This window comes from Panthera pardus, unplaced genomic scaffold, assembly GCF_024362965.1.
Source record: "Panthera pardus isolate Hobbes unplaced genomic scaffold, ASM2436296v1 HiC_scaffold_15, whole genome shotgun sequence".
Lineage (NCBI taxonomy): Eukaryota > Metazoa > Chordata > Mammalia > Carnivora > Felidae > Panthera > Panthera pardus.
In genome coordinates this window covers 29,362,917-29,382,024 of record NW_026526710.1, presented here as the reverse complement: position 1 = coordinate 29,382,024, position 19,108 = coordinate 29,362,917, and the positions used below count along the sequence as shown (strand labels likewise).

The window sequence follows — 19,108 nt, the reverse complement described above, 5'->3', positions numbered from 1 at the left end:
ATGTTCTTCTAAGAGTTCTATAGTTTTAGCTCTTACCTTCAGCTCTATGATCCATCTGTTGTTACTTTTTGCATATCTTACAAGGAAGGGTTTTCCACCTCACTCTGTACGTTGATATCATACAAAATCAGCTGTCCCAACACGATTTGTTGAAAAGACCATTCTCGGCCCAGTTGGTTTTCTCAGCACCTTTGTTGATAATCAGTTGACCACAAATGTGAGGGTTTAATTCTGGATGCAATTCTATTTCTTTGATCTAGTTTTTACCCTTCTGCCAGTACCACATTTCCCTGATTGCTGTAGCTTTTTGGCAAGTTTTGAAATTAGGAAGTATGAGTCCTTCAACTTAGTCCTTCTTTTTCAAGATTATTTTGTCTATTCCACATCCCTTGCATTTCCATAGGAATTTTAGGAACCGGCTTGTACATTTTTGCAAAAACCCCAGCTGTATTTTGATAGGGATCGTGTTGAATCTGTAGATGAATTTGAGGGTTACCTACTCCTTAAACCTTTAAGTCCTAAGCGATAAGCAAGTTACAAGCTGTTGTTCGTTTCTAATTGTGGACTGGAAATGCAGCCTTGACCTCTGAATGGTACCTAAAGAAAAAATTCTGAATAAAATATTAAATCTTTGAAATGTTAAAATGCATAACAAGTTCACATAAAACTGTACATAAGGTTATATTTGTGAAGTTATCACTTGCAACTTGCCAAACTTATCATTATATTCGAAATGTATTTTACTTGACTAAATTATTTTTTTAAAAGAAGGAATCTGTCTTCAAAATATTATTATTTGCAGCTGGTTTAGCTTTTATCAGCGCTATTATCTAACCCAGGACCAGACATTATTACTTAATACATACTGACTCAAGATAAAGTGATATGCTGACACCCATTGATTCAAAGGCTTACAGTGACTCTCCTAGTGAGTGTACAAACATTTTTTTCCCTCCAATTTTGAGATAGTTCAAGCAATCCGGGCAATAATATAATAAATATATTTACACCACCCCGATTTGTTTAATCTTCCCTTGTTCCTTCTGTCCGAAGTTTTCCCGGGAGCTTGGGTACCTGAAGAAGACAAAGTGACGCTGGTGCCCTCTAGGAGCTGATGGTTTAGCTGCTCTGTTGAGACATTATGCTTATTCACCTCCTTTGGCTTGACCTTTGCGGCACCTACCAAATTGGAAAGGTTGGGTGATTGGACGACGTGAGCAGAGACAGCTGAGACACAGCCAGGCAGGGCCGTGGCCGAAATACTGGGTCTCAGTGGGTCCCTGAGACAGAAAAAGAGAATGAAGGCGGCAGATAGAAGAGGTCGGGTTCAGCCTTGACAAACACCCAAAGACGCTTTTTGCCATCTTTCATTCTTTCCTTGGTCCCGGACTCTGTGGTTAAGGAAATGGTTCACTTTTCACAGACTGTAGCTAAAGTCAGAGGAAATTTTGACCTTTGGAAGTCCTTGAAGAATGGGGCCTCTCAGAAGCTCAGAATGTGCTGCTCTTTGTTTCTCCTCTGCTTGCCCTGCAGCCACTGGAAATACAGGCCCAGCTCCAAGTGGCGCCGGCTAGGAGCCGACAGAACACAGAATCTGATTCGACAACACACAGAATCTGCTCCTCACCCACTGCCGGAGGGAAACTGCTTCACTCTTTTGCACCTTTTCCTGCACCCACTCACTAGAGAACGATTTTTGTAGGAATTCACCTGCAGTGGAAGAGGGTCAGTGCCCGGTTTTGCTTTCCTCTCCCCATCACAAGAGAACAGTGTTTTAATTAGTGCAAATTGAGATCCTGAGAAGGGAAATATTCCTTGTCTCCACCCTTTGCTCCCATAACACTCCCCGGAAGGGAAAACCAGATGAAGATTATGTGGCAAGGAGAAACATCAGAAGCTTGCAGATATGGCATATGCTGTTAAAAATGAAGTCAACAGCTCCTGATAGGGCGGTGCCACCACATCTGCTTTGAGAAGAAGCCTCAGGAATCACCGTATTTAAAAGCGGTACAGTTGAAGAGGTCCAGCGGTATTTAAAAATTGGTGACAGAGGGGCGCCTGGGTGGCCCAGTCAGTTGAGCATCCCTCTCTTGGTTTCTACTCAGGTCATGATCTCACGGTTTGTGGGTTCAAGCCCCACGGGGCGGGGGCTCTTCACTGTCAGTGTGGATCCTGCTTGGGATTCTCTCTCTCCTTCTCTCTGCCCCCCCCCCCCCCCACCACTCGCTCTCTTGGTCTTTCTCAAAATAAATAAACTTTAGAAAATAAATAAAAGTTGGTGACAGAAACTGCCCAAGGAAAGTGTGACTGTGGCATTCGAAGAGGGGCATCGGACGGCAGAGGTGTGGGCACCCAGAGAGCTGCCTTTAATGGCATATCTGGTTCCCATTTGGGGGTGTTGGTGTCATTTAGGAAATTAGGAGTTTCGGTGCAGAATGCCACTGGCAGGAGGGAAAGGGGAAGGACATGTCCATATATTAAAATAAATGTAGTAAGCCCTGAGGGAAACCCTCCAAGCACTTCTGCCCTCAGCCAGTGCGCTGGGAAAGCCGGAAGTGAGGGACCGGAAGCGGGAAGTGAACAGACAGGAAGCGTGGAGAGTAGAGGCTCAAGCCTACGTTGATCTTAAAAAGCAAGGCTGGGCCGCCCCTGCCTGCAAGTAGCCCCTGCCCCTTGCCCCTTCTACACCCTCTCTGTCACAAGAGACCCCACTGTTGTTCTTTGTTCCCCGGTGGGTGTCTCCCCCTCCTCTCTGGGCCTCCAGGGCCGCCTGCCCTGCCCCCTCCGTGGGGACAGGGTCTGGGAGGGACCGTGACGCCGCTAAATGAAGATGCTTCACAAATCGGGCAACGACATTTTACTGGAGTGTGTTTTAGTCTGGGACGCCCTAAGCAGCTTCTAATTATGAAGCATTGTCTCTGCCTCCTGGGTTGAGGCCAGTTTCCATTCTCCGACGCTCAGAGGGCCAGGACTGCAGGCAGCGCGCCGGAGACAGGCGTCCCGGGGCTGGGGTTGCGCTTATTAAGAATCTAAGAAGCACTGTATCTGGTTGTGTTTTTCTCCTCTTTCCTCCCCCCCACCCCCCCAGTCCCTCCTCACCCTCGCCTTCCCGCCCCTCCCCGTCCCTATTCACTTCTTCATGCACCTAATTTCCCAAGTCTGGCCAAGATACAAACCAAAGGATGTATGAAGCCAGTGAATGCCATTCTTGACAAGGAAATGAGGCACATGGACTTCATTTAATAACAAAAGAGGGTGCTCCTGAAGGCCAGAAGGACGTGTCGAAGCAGGAATAGCTGGAGTGTGCTTAGAACACAGAGCTCCCTGTTTGGAGACATTGAAATCCAGGCAGCCCCTTTGAAGGCGGGCCTGACTCCACCCTTGTCCTTCCCCTTCTCTGTTTGTTTCCTATGGCTGCTGTAACAGATTACCACGCATTTGGTAGCTCGAAACCGCACAAGTTTACTTGCTCACGGTTCAGAAAGTCACAAGTCTGAGAAGGGTGTCACCGGGCTAATAACCAAGGCATAGGCAGGGCTGTGTTCCTTTCTGGAGGCTTTGGGGAAGAATCCGTTCCTGGCCTTTTTCAGAGGCTGCCCGCATTCCTTGGTTTGTGGCCCCTCCCTCCATCTTCAAGGCCGGCAGCAGAAGCTCTTCCATGCTCTGACTCTCTTGCCTCCCTCTGCCAATTGTAAGGACGCTTAGGATGACACTGGACACTGTATAATGGAGGATAATCTTTCCATCTCAAGGTCAGCTGGTCAGCAACCTTAATTCCACTAGCAGTCTTAACCCCCCCTGGCCATGTGCCATAACATATTTCCTGGTCCCAGGGATTAGGATGTGGACATCTTTGGGGGCTGTAATTCCACCCGCCAACTCCTGTTTCCCCATCGCTTAGTACCTGTCATGTACCACGTGTTCAGTAGATACTTGTTGAATGAGTGAAAACATGTGTAAGCCCGTATCTGCATTACGTCAACTGAAGCAGCATTTCATTGCAGAGAAGCAACTGAGAAATGGAAAGACGCATGGAATTTGGAGTCAGAAGACTGTGTTCAAGGTCTAGTCACACCATTGAAGAGCTGTGTGTCCGTGGGCAGTTGATGTAACCATTCTGAGCCTATTTTCTCATCTGTAAAATGGGAACAGTCTTACCCAGTGAACTTGCCTTCACAGGGTTAGGGACTCATCACATGTGTTCCATCGTTAACATATTTGTTGAGTCCCTGCTATGGCCCAGATATGGGGCCGGGGAAGGGTCGCACAGGAGGTGACCCTTGAAAAAGGTGTGAATGAAGTGAGGGAGTGAGGATATCTAGTGGAGGGTGGTCCAGGCTGGGGAAGGCATGTGAGATAAGCTTGAGGGCTCCACGTGACTGCATGTTCAGGGAGCAGGGAGGAGGCCAGGGGCTGGAGAGAGAGGGCGGGGGAGACGAGCCTAGTGCCCTAGTGACACCATAGGACACAGTTTGGATTTTATGCTTAGTAAATTGGAAGGGTTTTGAAAAGTGACACAGCTTGAAGAAAAACGTCAGTTCCTTTACAGTTAAAATAATATGATGTCAGGTATTTGCTTCAGAAGGTTTTAGCAGCGGGGTGGGAAGAGAGGTGGAAACATGCCCGTGGCCATGTATTCGGGGTGATCTTGAGGCTAGGGGATGAGAATCTGGAAGCACATTGTACCATGCTCTCTTCTGGTGCGTATGTTTGAAAATTTCCACAATTAAAAAGTTAAAAATAGATTCGATGGTATGTGTAAATAACACAACTCAGAAGTTAAAAAAAGGATCCCTCTGGGTGCTGTGTGGCCAGCATGGAGGCCACTGCAGTATTTAAATGCCGTAATGGAAACTTCCAGATAGTCCAGGGAAGATGCACTCAGGCTGCACTCAGTGAACACAGCACAGTCCTGGGTGCCTGGTGCTTTGGGGATGAATGAAACCACACGCCTGCAAGTGTGTGATTCTGATCCCTTTCTAGCAAGGTGCTGTCATAGACTCGGGAAGCTCCTCAAGGGTGCCCAGCAAGGCAGGCTTTCCTGCGGGCACCGTGGTGGCAGGGCTTCAGGACAGGTGCCGCTGCTGGGGGGCACTGGGTTAGGCCCTGCTGTGGGGCCCACAGAGCAAAGTGTCTTCTGCTCTGGGTGTAATCCCAGGTGATGTTGGCTTGCTGTCCCATTCTGCAGGGAGGCCTCTCGAAGATGGGATGTTTTCTGTGAACAGGAGGCTACACACAGGTGGGAGAGACCAAAGCAACCTGAGCAGAGTAGAGAGAGGGAGAGCCATGACCAACCTTTGTGGCATTTCCTTCAAATGAATGGTGACTGTGTGTGATGAGAAACACAGATAACTTAGGGACAGGGTGGGGCAGAGTTCTGGACTTTGAGGAAATTCCATTGGCTTGCTAACAGACAGGAATTAGAGCTGAGGTTCTCTGCAGTTGGGTATTACATGGGTGGGGAAAAATGTATTTCTGCATCATTTCAAGACCTTGACTTCTGTCTCCTACATTATTCTAAGGATCAGAATACTCTAGTTCATTGCCTTGTCTTTTACAAAACACGAATCCATGCCCTCCCCACCAACACCGTTTTTTTTTTTTGTGGAAAGAGGTTTGGATTTGGGTTGTATCATTTTCTACTAGAGAAGGTTTGCACTGTACCTTGTCAAAAAGGAGCCACATGGAGGTCAGGTTACCTCTAAAATCCAGCTTCCTTCTGATACTTTGGCTTCAATACTTTGATCCCCTAATGCTGAGGACACTGTTTGACTTTAATTGGCAAAATGAAAGAAAGAAGAAGGAAGGGGAGGGAAAAAAAATCCCTTCTCATTGTAAAAGTAATGTAACCTATTAAAATTTAAAAAAATCTGCACGCATCAAAACAAGTGGCGGGCTGCCTATAATGGCAGTATTCAGAAATCATATCGTTAATAGTCTGCTGTGTAATTTCCCAGCCCTTTTTCTTTTCAACTTTACCTACTAATGGGTTTTAGGACATCTGAGTGGGCATATTAAATAGGCCTCTGCTTTTCTGTGGAGAGAGAGGGTCTGTGTAAAAATCAGAAACATTCTTCTGAATGGCACATAAAGAACATTCAGTGATGGTTTTTCCATTCAGCTTTTGCCAGCTGGGAATGTTGGGAATGTCAAGAATTTTCCTCTACCACTTCCCTCTTTGTTTGAATCCTAATGAACCACGGGATATGTTTTGGCTTCTGCCCTCGACTGTCCGTGGCCTCAGGGTTCTGTGGGATGCTGAGAATTTCTGATCCTGTGCTGGCACCAGAGGCAGAACAGCATTGACTCCCGGGCTGCATTGAAGCGACTCACCAAGGACACTGTTCTCTGAACATCGTAACACATAACCAATCCCTACAAGTTCCTGGACCTGATGCCAGAGCGCTCTGGCTTCGATAATTCTCATCTGGGGAGGCAGAGCCCTGCTGGAACTTGTCCTTGTTTGGAAACTTGATGTATTTTCCACTACTGCTCATTCTTGACATGCACGATTTTTTGCGGCTGTGGAATTTATGATGCCACAAACCTGCATTTAAGGAATTTTGCCTGAAGCAGACTGGGTGGTCTGGAGGATTTGGATATTTCCTGGAATAATAATTTCCACTGTGTGCTGAGTAGTGTGTGAATGTACAGGGTGGTGTGGGATGGGAAGAAAGGACATTTGTGTTATAGGTAAAACACTCGGAAGAATCAAGAGCAGGGCAAAGGGAAGAGGTTTCATCCAGACTCTGTCCTGCCTTGGCCATGAGTGTCATCACAGAGCTGGAAAAACCTTAGTTATCACCACCACCACCCCAACCCCCACAGCTACCCACAGTTTACAGAATAAAGAAACCAGAACAGAGTCAGGCAGCCAGGCATGGATGTCTCGATTCCCTTTGAGTCTAGATCTTTTCGTACTTTGCCCTTAAGGTGGGTTCTGAGCATACCTGGGCTCAAGATGTTAAAAAATGCTACTTGGAAAAAGGGAAAGAAAATTGAGAATTCTGAGTTAAAACCAAAACAAATAGGTTTCTTGACTATACTAATTTTCAGAGCTTCTCACGCACTAATAATACTTTGTAAATCTCCAAGGAAGCGTTATCATGTACAACGTTGGTCAAACTTACTTGGCCAAGAAACCTTTTTTCCAAAAAGCACCTCATGGGCCCAGGGTTCTGCAGAAGACCCTAGGGAAGTACCAGACTGCTCTATCTTGCCTCTTGTGTCATCTTCTGTTTTTTCAGAAATGTAAATTTCACTGCTGCCTGGAAGTCCATTGTATGGCTAAGCCAAATTTACGTTTCTGGTCCCTGATCGTTAGACGTTGACGTCGGTTCCAATTTGTCAGCATTACTGATGATTCTGGAGTGAATTTTGGTTACTCTGTGCCCATCTCTGATCACTCCCTTCAGCAGTGCCGTTGTTGAATCAGTGTATGAACATTTTCAAGACTCTTGATATTCCTTGTCTGGTTGTTTTATAGAAAGATTATGCCCACTTTATCCTTCTCCCAGTTGCTGGAAGTGGGGGCAAGGTTAGCATACATCTGTAAAAGCTAAGTCTGAGCAGCTTGAAGAAGACCATTCCCCTCCCTCTTATTCTGTGGACATACAACAGTTAAAAAACACACAGTCACACACACGAAGGACATACACAGCCATTTCTTTTGAGAGTCAGATTGGCTTTTCATAATTCCCCGTGCTGCTTCTAAATAATTAAAGAGTTATCTGAGCACTTTAATTTGGCATTCTAGATATTTTGTTGGATAGTTAGGAAAGAAGGGATTTTGAATTGGCTTCTGTCATGCTCATTTTCAAAGAACCTCTCAAGGTGAGATTTAAAAATTATATCAACCTCATGTGATCGGGAAACTGTTTCTGGAAGAACCTTTTTATGTAAGTGTTTTTATCAGTCTTAATTCAGGCTCTACGGAAATTGAGTTATGTCATGTCGAGTATTGAAGCTAATTGTGGTGCTTTTGTTTTTATATTTGTATGGGAAAAAGTATACACATTGTAGGCTAGAAGTGATTTATCGTTTTGTCCTCCACAAATATTATCCGTTGGTCAATGCATTATTGGGTTTTAGAACTGAGACTTGAACTTTTAACTCATTAAAACTCCCAAGTCCCCGGCAATAAAGTCATTTAAGTGGCTTCACCAACAGATTTATTTCAAAATGATTCCATTTGGGGGAAGGAAAGAACAAGTAATGCATTATATACAAAGATCTATTCAATAATTCATGAGACCTGCACACCAGTGACCATTTTAGATTCAGTTCATAGTATTGTAGCTGAAAATGAACTCTGTCTTAAGAAGATATCCACGATTTGCTCCTCTTTGTGCTTGAGTCCACAAGTATCTTGATTTTTGAGATACAGATTTTATTCCTACGTGGTGTGTTTACGTGGACCTTTCTTATTATGGAGGCTATATTGAAAAAAAAATGGGTGTTTTATATAATTGGGCTAAAAGGACACTTTATATGCATTCTTAACCCTTAGCAAAGCAGGAGTGTTTCAGAAATACGTTCCTTTTATCCTCCCTTTGAGCAGGAATTCTGACTTTATTCTCTACATGTGGATTGGATTGCTAAAGGACAGATTAAAAATAGATTTAGTGATGTCTAACAATTACAACAGACACCCAGTGTTGGGCACTGAATATATATTACATATATAATATATATGTAAATATACCATTTACACATGGTAAATGGCCTGCTGTCCTCCAGGGGGTCCTGGCAAGTGGCCAGGGCCCGTCAGCTGGGAACTCCTGGGTTCATCCTGAGCTCCATTCAACCCATTCCCTTTTCTGAAAAACCACAGAGGCCCCATGGCTATTTCTGTTCAAGGTAGAGGCTTGCACCAGGGCGGGAGAGTTGAGAAAGAGCCTGTTTCCTTCCACACTCTGGAGAGTGCTGCCCCAGCCCTCTACAGCACATTACGAGGGATGCCTCGGGAACTAACGTACTTCAAATCTCCAAATAGGATCATTTCAATTTGGCAAGGCTTTATTCCGTGATAAGTATTATGTGGGAAACCAACACGAATGAGTGAGATGGTTTTGTTGGAAAAGCTTCAGGATCTATCCTTCTTCCTTCCCTCCCTGCTCCTTATCCTACTCTCTAATAAAAATGGTTGCTTTTTCTTTTCAACTTAAAAACCTATGTAAAAAAATTATTGTAAACATTTATGCTCTACAGACTCTCATGAGAAGAATGTACAAGTCACTAGAAATCCCACTGTTAACATTTTGAGAAACATTGTTGTAGCCGTAGACATAGACAGACCACCTCACATTCTATTCTAAGTTATAGTATGCTTCATAGGCAGCTTCGAGACTGTTTTTTCCCCCCTTTAACAGTATGTAATCGTTTCCTAAAAATAAAAACCCTCACCATCATTTTAATTGTTGCAGAATATTCTGTTATATACAGACACCATTAATGGATTCTCTATGATGAACCGTTAGGTCGTTCTCAAATATTTGCTCCCATGTGTAACATAGGGATGAGGGCCATTGTGTGTGTGATGAGCTCCTTTAAGTGGAGTTGGTGGGTCCGACAATATGCACATTTCAACTTTTGGTATATATTACTAACAGCGGCTTTTAAAGAGAGCATCTCTCTGTTTTTTAAATAAAAATTGTATATTTAAGGTGTACAACATGATTTGATGTACATACGCATAGTGAAATTGTTACGACAGTCAAAGTAATTAATATATCTTCTCACATAGTTACCTTTTCCCTTTGTTAAATGATGATAACACCTGAAATTTTCTCTCTTGGCAAATTTCCAGATTCAATACGCTATAATTTACCATAGGCATCAGGCTGTGCCTTGTATCTCTGCAACTTATTCGTCCCATGTAACTGCAACTTTGTAACCTTTCACCAACATCTCCCCAACCCCTCCCCTCCCTGTTCCTGGTAACCACCCTTCTACTCTCTGCTTCTATGTATTTGACTTTTTTAGATCCCATGTATAAGTGAGATCGTGCAGGTTTTTTTCTTTCTGCATCTGGCTTGTTTCATTTGGCATAATATCTTTTAGATGCATCCATGTTGTTGCAAATGGCAGGATCTCCTTTTTTAAGGCTGGGTGATATTCCACTGTGTGTGTGTGTGTGTGTGTGTGTGTGTGTGTGTGTGCACATCACCTTTTCTTCCTTTCTTCATTCCTCGATAGACACTTAGGTTGTTTCCATGTCTTGTCCGTTGCAAATAATGCTGCAATGAACATGGAAGTGCAGATATCTCTTCGAGGTATTGAAGAGATTTCCTTTAGGTATATAACCAAAAGGGGGATTGCTGGATCATATAGTTCTGTGTTTTTTGTGTTGCCTGCATACTATTTTCAGTAGTGGCTGCACCAGTTTACATTCCCAACAGTGCATCAGGGTTCCCTTTTCCCTTTTCTCCACATCCTCACCAATGCTTGTTATCTTTTTTTTTTTTTTTTAAAGAGAGAGAGCATGCACACATGAGTCGGGGAGGGACAGAGGGAAAGAGAGAGAGAATCTTAAGCAAGCTCTGCACTCAGCACGGAGCCCGACACAGGGCTCAATCCCACGACCCTGGGATCATGACTTGAGCCTAAACCAGGAGCTGGACGCTCAACTGATTGAGCCACCCAGCACCCCCCCCCCTTTCTTTTTGATAACAGCCATCGTAACAGGTGTGATATCTCATTGTGATGTTGATTTGCGTTTCCCTGAGGATTAGTGCTATTGAATGTCTTTTTATAAGAAGGTCTTCAAATTCATTCCCAGGTAACATATGAGAGTGCTCCCCTGCCCGAATCCATACCAACTGTGGATATAGTAAATCTTTTTAATATTTAATAAGTTACTACATGCCTCTTCATTGCTTTTATTTTCATTTCTTTTACTGTAATTGAATGTTTCAAAATATTTACTGGCAATTTATATCTCTTCCTTGGAGATTTAGCTACGTGTATCCTTTGACAATTTTTCGCCTGAGCTATCTTTTTCTTACTGGCTTTTAAAACCTTTCCACGATGTATCCAGATGTATCCAAAGATCTATCCTTCAAAATATTCGTAGACTCTGTATGTATCCTCAGCATAATTATCTATCATGTTTAGAGATAAAGGATTCTAGTGACCAATGGGACTTGATTTGCTCACATTTTGAAATGGAGCTCATCTGTGTCACTGTGTTCATTTGAGGGATGGCAGCCGTGTAGGCTGAGGGTGGCTTGGGGAGGTGTCCTGGCTCAATGTTCCTCATTAAAGGCTCAGTGAGGGTCTTGTGATCTGTGCCAGTCTCTTCTTGTCCTCCCCTTGGCAAGCATCTTTTTCTTACCACTCTGTCATCCTAATGAGATGTCCGTGGATCCGTCGTATCAGATAAGTGATGAGCAGTGGAGAAAAGAAAATTCATAGAAGAGTAACATTTAAAGTAAAACGTATTTTTGGCCTTTTCCCAAAAGTGAATTTCATGGTCTATAAGCCACAAGCACATGTGTAGTCAAGGAGGAGAATTTATTGCCTAATACGAACCGTGGGAAAATTCTAAGGGGAGTTCAGGGATCTTATAGGGATAATGTAGGATGAAACTTTTATATTTTAATTTGAAGTTGCATGAAATGTGTTGACTTTGGCCTAAAACTATTCATTGTTCTTAAACAGTTTCATTCACTGGCTCCCATGTACTATCGTGGATCCGCTGCAGCTGTCATAGTATATGATATTACCAAACAGGTAAGAATGTCCCCTTCACAACGGCCCCATTTGTGTTGATTCTCTGTCTTCAAAAGACCAAAACAGAGACTTGACTGCTTGTCATGCCAGGAGCCTGGAATGAGATTTCATAGCATGGTAGCCAGGGGTAATCGACACCATCTATTGAGTTTATTCACCTGTATATAGTGAAGCATTTCAAATTTTTCTACCAAATTAAGTAAACAACAATGATCATTCATTTTTCAAATTGACCGTCTGCTCGTAGAGGCAAGGTCATGTCTGCCAAGTACCCCTCTCCAGAATGTCAGCCTTTTAAGTGGAGGAAAATGATTTGGTTAAGTTCTGCATGTTTTGTGATTATGGAATCCTTATTTTCTATTAGTGTTTCCATCGCACTACTTAAAATGTCAAGGATAATGTTTATGTATGTATTGTATATATATATAGTATACCACATTTTTAGTTATCACGTTGGGGATCTAGGCTATCCATCAAGTAACTGCAGTGGTTTGCTGACTTTCTTTTTCCATTCCTGGAGTGCTGACTCAGCTCACAGGACTGCTGGTTTAATGATCCAGCGCTGTTACCGTCCATGAGTTCCTGACCACTTCTACCTAGATGTGGTGTCTACCTTGGCTGGTTTGCTGGAGGATGGTTGGGAGTAGGGGCAGAAAGGAAATCAGGATTTCTCTGTCTCTCTGTCTCTCTCGTGTGCGTGTATTCTTTTTCTTTCCTGAAATAAGCACGAACATGTCTAGTCCTATGACTTAGTCTTTTTCATGCTGAGTCAAGGCTGTAATTTTCAATTGATGTTATTTATAGAAGAAAATTACTAACATGACTTTCTTCAGTTCATCAAGTTTCAATTTTAGAAAAGGAAAGTTCTACAGGTTATTTAAGTGTGACTTAGCTAATAAGTTTTGTGCCAGGACAGGGGTGGGATGTCAATGTACATGAGTTTCCTGAAAATATTTTCGTCTATTAAATTGGGTTGGGTTTACATTTCTACTTGGTTGAAATACTGTGTTGGTGGGTCTTTCCAATGATTGATTTACACTTTGGGTTTAGGATTCATTTCATACCCTGAAGAAATGGGTGAAAGAGCTGAAGGAGCATGGTCCAGAAAACATTGTAATGGCTATTGCTGGAAACAAGTGTGATCTCTCAGACATTAGGTAAGACACATTAAAAACTGTTCTTGGATAGTTAACATCCTCCGTCTCTGAATGTCCACATGTAAAAAGCTGTCATACCTGTGTTGTTAAGGCTGTTCTCCGTATAATCTTAAGGTGATGTATCGAACCAAACACTTTGGTTTCCCTCAGAGATACTGAATTGTTGACCTTTTTTTTTTTTCTTTTTTAACCTGAAACGAGATTTGCAGGGACCCAGTCTGTAGCGACTAGAGATTTGATGATAGCTCTATGGAGCCTGATAAGCTAGCTATTTTTACTAAATAAAAATGCTATAAAAAGGAATAGTGCGTGGCACCTGGGTGGCTCAGTCAATTAAACATCCTACTCTTAATCCCAGTTTAAGTCTTCATCTCATGGTCGTGAGTTCCAGCTCCACATTGGGTTCCAAGCTGGGCGTGAAGCCTACTAAAAAAAAAAAAAAAAAAAAAAAAAAAAGGAATAGCCAATTTGTATCATCTATCTGTATTCCCCTGGTTAATTCAACTCTCAGCAATTCAGTCGGTGATCTTCATGAAGACAAAGACATCATGCCTCAGGTTTTGCTAATCCAAGGGTGATTCGGCCAACATTTGATAAACAATGGAAATAGATCTTGTAAAAGCTCTTAACATGGCCTTTGACAAATCGCTCTGCTTCTTTGGGATTTCAGACACTTTGTATCACATTGCATCAGGTTGGTTTACAATAACAGCCATAAACACCACTTAATCATTTGTTTTTCTGGGGACTGGACAAATGTCTAAACTCCCTAGACTTGGGTCAGATCTCTCCATTCTTTACTGTGACCCTAAAACAGCTTGCTTGTCTAGAATTGCAACAGAATCACTAACTTTTGTCACGGGGTTGGGGGAGGGCGGGTGGCTAGAGACCGTGTTTTGCTAGGGAAGGTTCTATCATCTGACACCATTGAGTTATAGCAAAAGCATGGCTGTAATGGTACCAAGCTTTGTGTATTGCGGCAGAACTGATAGAGTGGAAGTTAAGCAGACAGTTATTTAAAGTTGACTGGGATTATTTAGGATTCTTGGTGACATGAAACGGAGTCCCGCTTGAAATTATTTTCAGGAAGAAGGGAACTTATTGGAAGGTGCTGGTATCCCCACGGTAAAAAAAAGCAAGGCTGCCTTTAGCTTTGGCATTTGATATGCTCCATATTTAGTCTCTGGCACTCTCTCTGTTTCTAGTTTAAATTGCCAAAGGAAGGATCTCCCCATATCATGACAAGGCATTTGTGGCCAAGAGAGGGGATTTGGGAGGTACAAGATGATTTTTCCCCCGTAACCATGAGAATAGGGAGGTAGGTGGTCTTGAAGAGGGGCAGCTCCTAGAAAGGTACAGCCTGGTCAGACAAAACGTGTCTGTGACATGTTGGCTTGGCTACTCATACCTGGAGACGTACCGTACGTTCCTTTTAAAAGGAATTCACTTTTAAAAATGCACTGGTATAGTATTCTCCTTAGAAGGCATTCTGCTTTGTGGCCAGTCTATATAAGCCTATATATATATATATATATATACACACATATATACATATAGAGGCTATATATGTGTATATGTATATGTATACATATATATATGTATGTATGTATATATATACATATACACATATACATATACACATATATAGCCTCTATATGTATATGTATATGTATACATATACACATATATAGCCTATATATGTATATATGTGTGTGTATGTTTATATATATATATATTTATATATATATAAAATTTTCAAAATGTCCCACCTAACAGAATCCATCCATCTCACTTTGAACTGTAAATTCACTCACAGCCCCTCCATCCCCAGTGGGAGACCGTCCAGGTACTACATCCAGTGGTGACATCATGGGCCTGCTGTCCCACTAGTTCCGGTTTGTGGATAGTACCCTTTCGCCTCTAGTTTGGCCTCAGTGAGGTTGGAATGTGACTTCTCTTGCAGTTGTGGTTTAAAGTAATGGAGTATATTGTATCCTTTGTTACACGCAAAGTTATGTTGGATGCTACTTGTTACTGGAATCATGCAGCAAGGAAATGACTCCCTTTGCAATTCTCTTTCAAACCCTCAATGAGAAAGACTCGTTGGATTAAGTCACAGAGGAAGACTAGATGGATCTAATAAATTTTTGATTTTTAAATATTTATTAATATATAATTTAAAATTTTAATTTCTTTATAAATATATTTCATTGAACTAATTTAGAAACCATAAAATCCACCTGTCTCTTAGTGTACAGGTCAATAAATTTTTGTATAATTATAGGGTTGTACAGTCATCATCGCATCTAATTTTAGAACATTTCCATCACCCTGCAAAGAACATGCCAATTTACAGTCTCTCCCAACATCCAGCTCCTTCCAGCCCCTGGCAACCACTAATGTACTCTCTTGTCTTTATAAATTTGCTTTTTCTGGACATTTTGTATTATAAATTGAATCATGGACTTATGTGGTCTTTTGTGACTGGCTTCTTTCACTTACCATAATGGTTTTGAAATTCACGTGTGTTGTAGCACGCGTTAGCGCTTCATTCATTTTTATGGCCGAATAATATTTCATTGTGTGGGTGTACCATATTTTACTTTTTCATTCACTGGTTGAATGAAACTTGAAATTTGAGTTGTTTTCACTTTTTGGCTACTTTATTTATTTATTTTTAGAGAGAGAGTGAGACAGCAAGCACAAGCAGGGGAGGGGCAGAGAGACCGGGAGAATCCCAAGCAGGCCCCTGACCAGCACGGAACGGGACACAGGGGGTTCGGTCCCACGAACCGTGAGATCATGACCCGAGAGGAAATCAAGAATCAGTCACTAAGTGACTAAGCCACCCAGGTGCCTCACTGGCTACTTTAAAAAGTGCTGCTGTAAATGATCATGGACAAATTTTGTGTGGACACATGTTTTCATTTCTCTTGGGTATACTCCGAGGAGTATAATTTCTGTGTCACGGAAACTTTGTATTTAACAATTTGAAGAACTGCCAAACCGTTTTCCACAATGGCTGCACCATTTTATATGCCTACTGGCAATGTATGAGGTTCCGATTTCTCCACGTTCTCAGCCAGCACTGTTTTTAACCTGTCTTTTGCATTATTGCCATCCTAATGGGTGTGAAGTTGTGTCAATGTGGCTTGGGTTTGTATTTTTCTAATGACTAATGATGTTAAACATCTTCCCATCTGCTTATTGACCATTTGTATATCTTCTTTGGAGACATGTCTCTTCAAATCCTCTGCCCAATTTTTAATTGAGTTATTTGTCTTTTTACTATTGAGTTGTAGTTCTTTATGTATTATGAATACAAGTCCCTTATCAGATATAGGATTTGCAAATATTTTCTTTTCCTTTTTGTGAGTTATCTCTGCAATCTTTATTGTGTCTCTTGAAGTACAAAACTTTAACAACCAATTTGTGATTTTTTTCCCTTTTATCTCTTATGCTCAAGTGGTTGACTAATTAAGATCACAAAGATTTACTCTTCCGCTTTCTTCTTTTTTTTCTTATGCTTTCTCTTAAGAATTTTGTAATTTTAGAGCTTACATTTATATCAGTCATCTATTTTGAGTTGATTATTGTGTGTGTTATGAGGTGGAGGCCCAAATTAATCGTTTGTGTGAATATCTAATTCCCAGCACTATTTGTTAAAAAGACAACTTTTTTCCCAGTGAATTTTTTTGGGCACTTTTGTCAAAGATTAGTTGATGATAAATGTAAAATCTTATTTTGGGCCCTTGATTCTAGTCAGTTGATCTATACTTCCTTATGCTAATGCCGCAGGATTTTGATTGCTAAGTTCGAAATATTTATAAGTCCTCCAATTTAGTTTTTCTTTTTCAAGATTGTTTGACTGTTTGACTATTCTGGGTCTTTTCCATTTCCATGTGAAAAGGATTCTCTTCTCAATTTCTGTGAAAAAGCAAATGAGATTTTAATAGAGAATGTGTTGAATCTTTAGAACAGTGTGGAGATTATTGGCATCTCAATAATATTAAGTTTTCTGATCCGTGAATATAAGATGCCTTTCTATTTTATTTAAAGTCTTCTTTAATCTCTTTTACCCATATCTCATAGTTGCCAGTGTACAAGTTTTGCATTTCCTTGTTAGCCTTGTCCCTAAGTGTTTCATTGTTCTTGATGTTACTGTGAATGGGACTGTTTTGTTAATTTTGTTTATGGTATGTTCATCGTTAGCGTTACAAGATTATGTTGTCTGTGAATACAGACAGTCTTACTTCTTTCTTTCCAATAAAAGAAATCTTTTATTTCTTTTCCTTGTCTAATTACCCTTTCTAGACCCTCAATACAATTTGAATAGAGATGGTGAGAGTGGACATTATTGTCTTCTTCCTGGTTGTAGGGGCAAAGCATTTAGTTGTTCTTAGTAAGTAGGATATTGGTGGTATGGGTTATGTAGGTCCTCTTTATTGATGTGGGGGAAGTTCCCTTTTATTCCTAGTTTGTTGAGTTTTTTTTTCTTATGAATGAATGTTGAATTTTTGTGAAATGCTCTTTCTGAATCTTCTGAGGTGATCATGTGGTTTTTGTCCTTTATTCTGTTAATATAATGTATTACATTAATTGATTTTCGAATGTTAAACCCCCTGCATTCCTGGGACAGATTCCACTTAGCCCTGACACGTAATCCTTTTTATACGCTGCTGGGTTCAGCTTGCTCATATTTGGTTGAGGATTTTTATGTCTGTATTCATGAGAATATAGGTCTGTAGTTTTTGTGTTTTTTGTGAAGTCTTTGTTTGATGTTGATATATCAAAGCAGTAGAGTTTGTAGAATGAGTGGAAAAAGTGTTCTTTTCTTTTCTGTTTTCTAGAAGAGTTTGTGAAAGATTGATGTTAATTCTTAAGTGTTTGATAAAATCACCAGTGAAGCCATCTGGACCCAGGCTTTTTTTTTGTGGAAAGATTTTAATTACCAATCCAACTTCTTTATTTGCTGTAGATATACTCAAGTTTTCTATTATGTCTTGGGTTAGAGTAGTTTGTATATTTTTAGGAATTTATCCATTTTATTTATGTTATCTCATTTGTTTGTGTAGTGCAGTATTCTCTTATAATCCTTTTCATTTCTGTAAGGCCAGTAGTAATGTCTACGCCTCTGTTCCTGATTTTAGAAATTTTAGCCTTTTATTTCCTGCTCAGTTAGCTAAACGTTTGTCAGTTTTGTTGATCTTTTCAAAGAACAACATTTAGTTTCACTGATTTCTTTCCATTGTTCTTCTGTGTCATTTATTTTCCCTCTGTTCATTATTCCCTTCCTTCTGTTTGCTTTGGGTTTACTTTGCTCCCTTTTTTTCTAGTTTTTCGAAGTAGAAGTTAGCATATTTATTTGAGATCTTCCTTTCTAATTTTGACATTTACAGCCATAAATTGCCCTCTAAGCACTGCCATAGCTGCATCCCATATGTTTTGGTATGTTGTATTTTTGTTTTTATACAATTCAAAGTATTTTCTAATTTGTTTTCAGACCCATTTTTTTATTTGGTAGTGTAGTGTTTAATTTCCATGTATTTGTGAATTTCCCAAATTTCTTTTTTAAAGTTTATTTATTTTGAGTGAGAGAGTGTGTGTACGTGAGCTGGGGAGGTACAGAGATAGAGAGAGAGAGAGAGAGAAAGAGAGAGAGTTCCAAGCAGGCTCTGTGCTAACAGCACAGATGTGGAACTCAAACTCACCAACCGTGAGATCATGACCTGAGCCAAAATCAAGAGTGGGACGCTTAACTGACTGAGTCACCTAGGCGCCCTAGTTTCCCAAATTTCTGTTGATGGTTTCTAATTTAATTCCATTGTAATTTGAAAACATACTTTGTATGATTTTAATTATTTTAAATGTATTGAGGATTATTGTATGGCCTGGTGTATGGTTGATCCTGGAGAATATCCCATGTGAGTTTGAGGCTAATAAATTTTCAACACGTATTTTTATATTTGCTATTCTTCCTTTGAGAGAGAGAGAAAGAGCAAGAGAAAGAGAAAGAGCAAGCTTTCAGGCTTAACATTGGGGGCCTCTGCAGGCAACTGTATTTAGCTGGAATTTAATTATATTTTGTCTTTATTGTACTTATTTTTTAGAATTACATTTTTATGACAAGTGATGCTAGTGTTCCATTTGTGGTAGTGATATAAATTTTATTGCAAAATGTTTAAAAAGTTGATGTATGTACATGACATGATTGTCTA

The 19,108-nt window shown here is 41.0% G+C and overlaps 1 protein-coding gene across 1 annotated transcript in view; it reads left to right on the top strand.

Moving 5' to 3' along the window:
* Positions 1–19,108, top strand: part of RAB31 (RAB31, member RAS oncogene family) — a 129,809-nt gene that overhangs the window by 72,725 nt on the left and 37,976 nt on the right. Inside the window, exons 4-5 of the mRNA XM_019418481.2 lie at positions 11,662–11,733; positions 12,784–12,890. Of these exons, the coding sequence (XP_019274026.1) occupies positions 11,662–11,733; positions 12,784–12,890 (179 nt within the window). The remainder of the gene's footprint in view (positions 1–11,661; positions 11,734–12,783; positions 12,891–19,108) is intronic.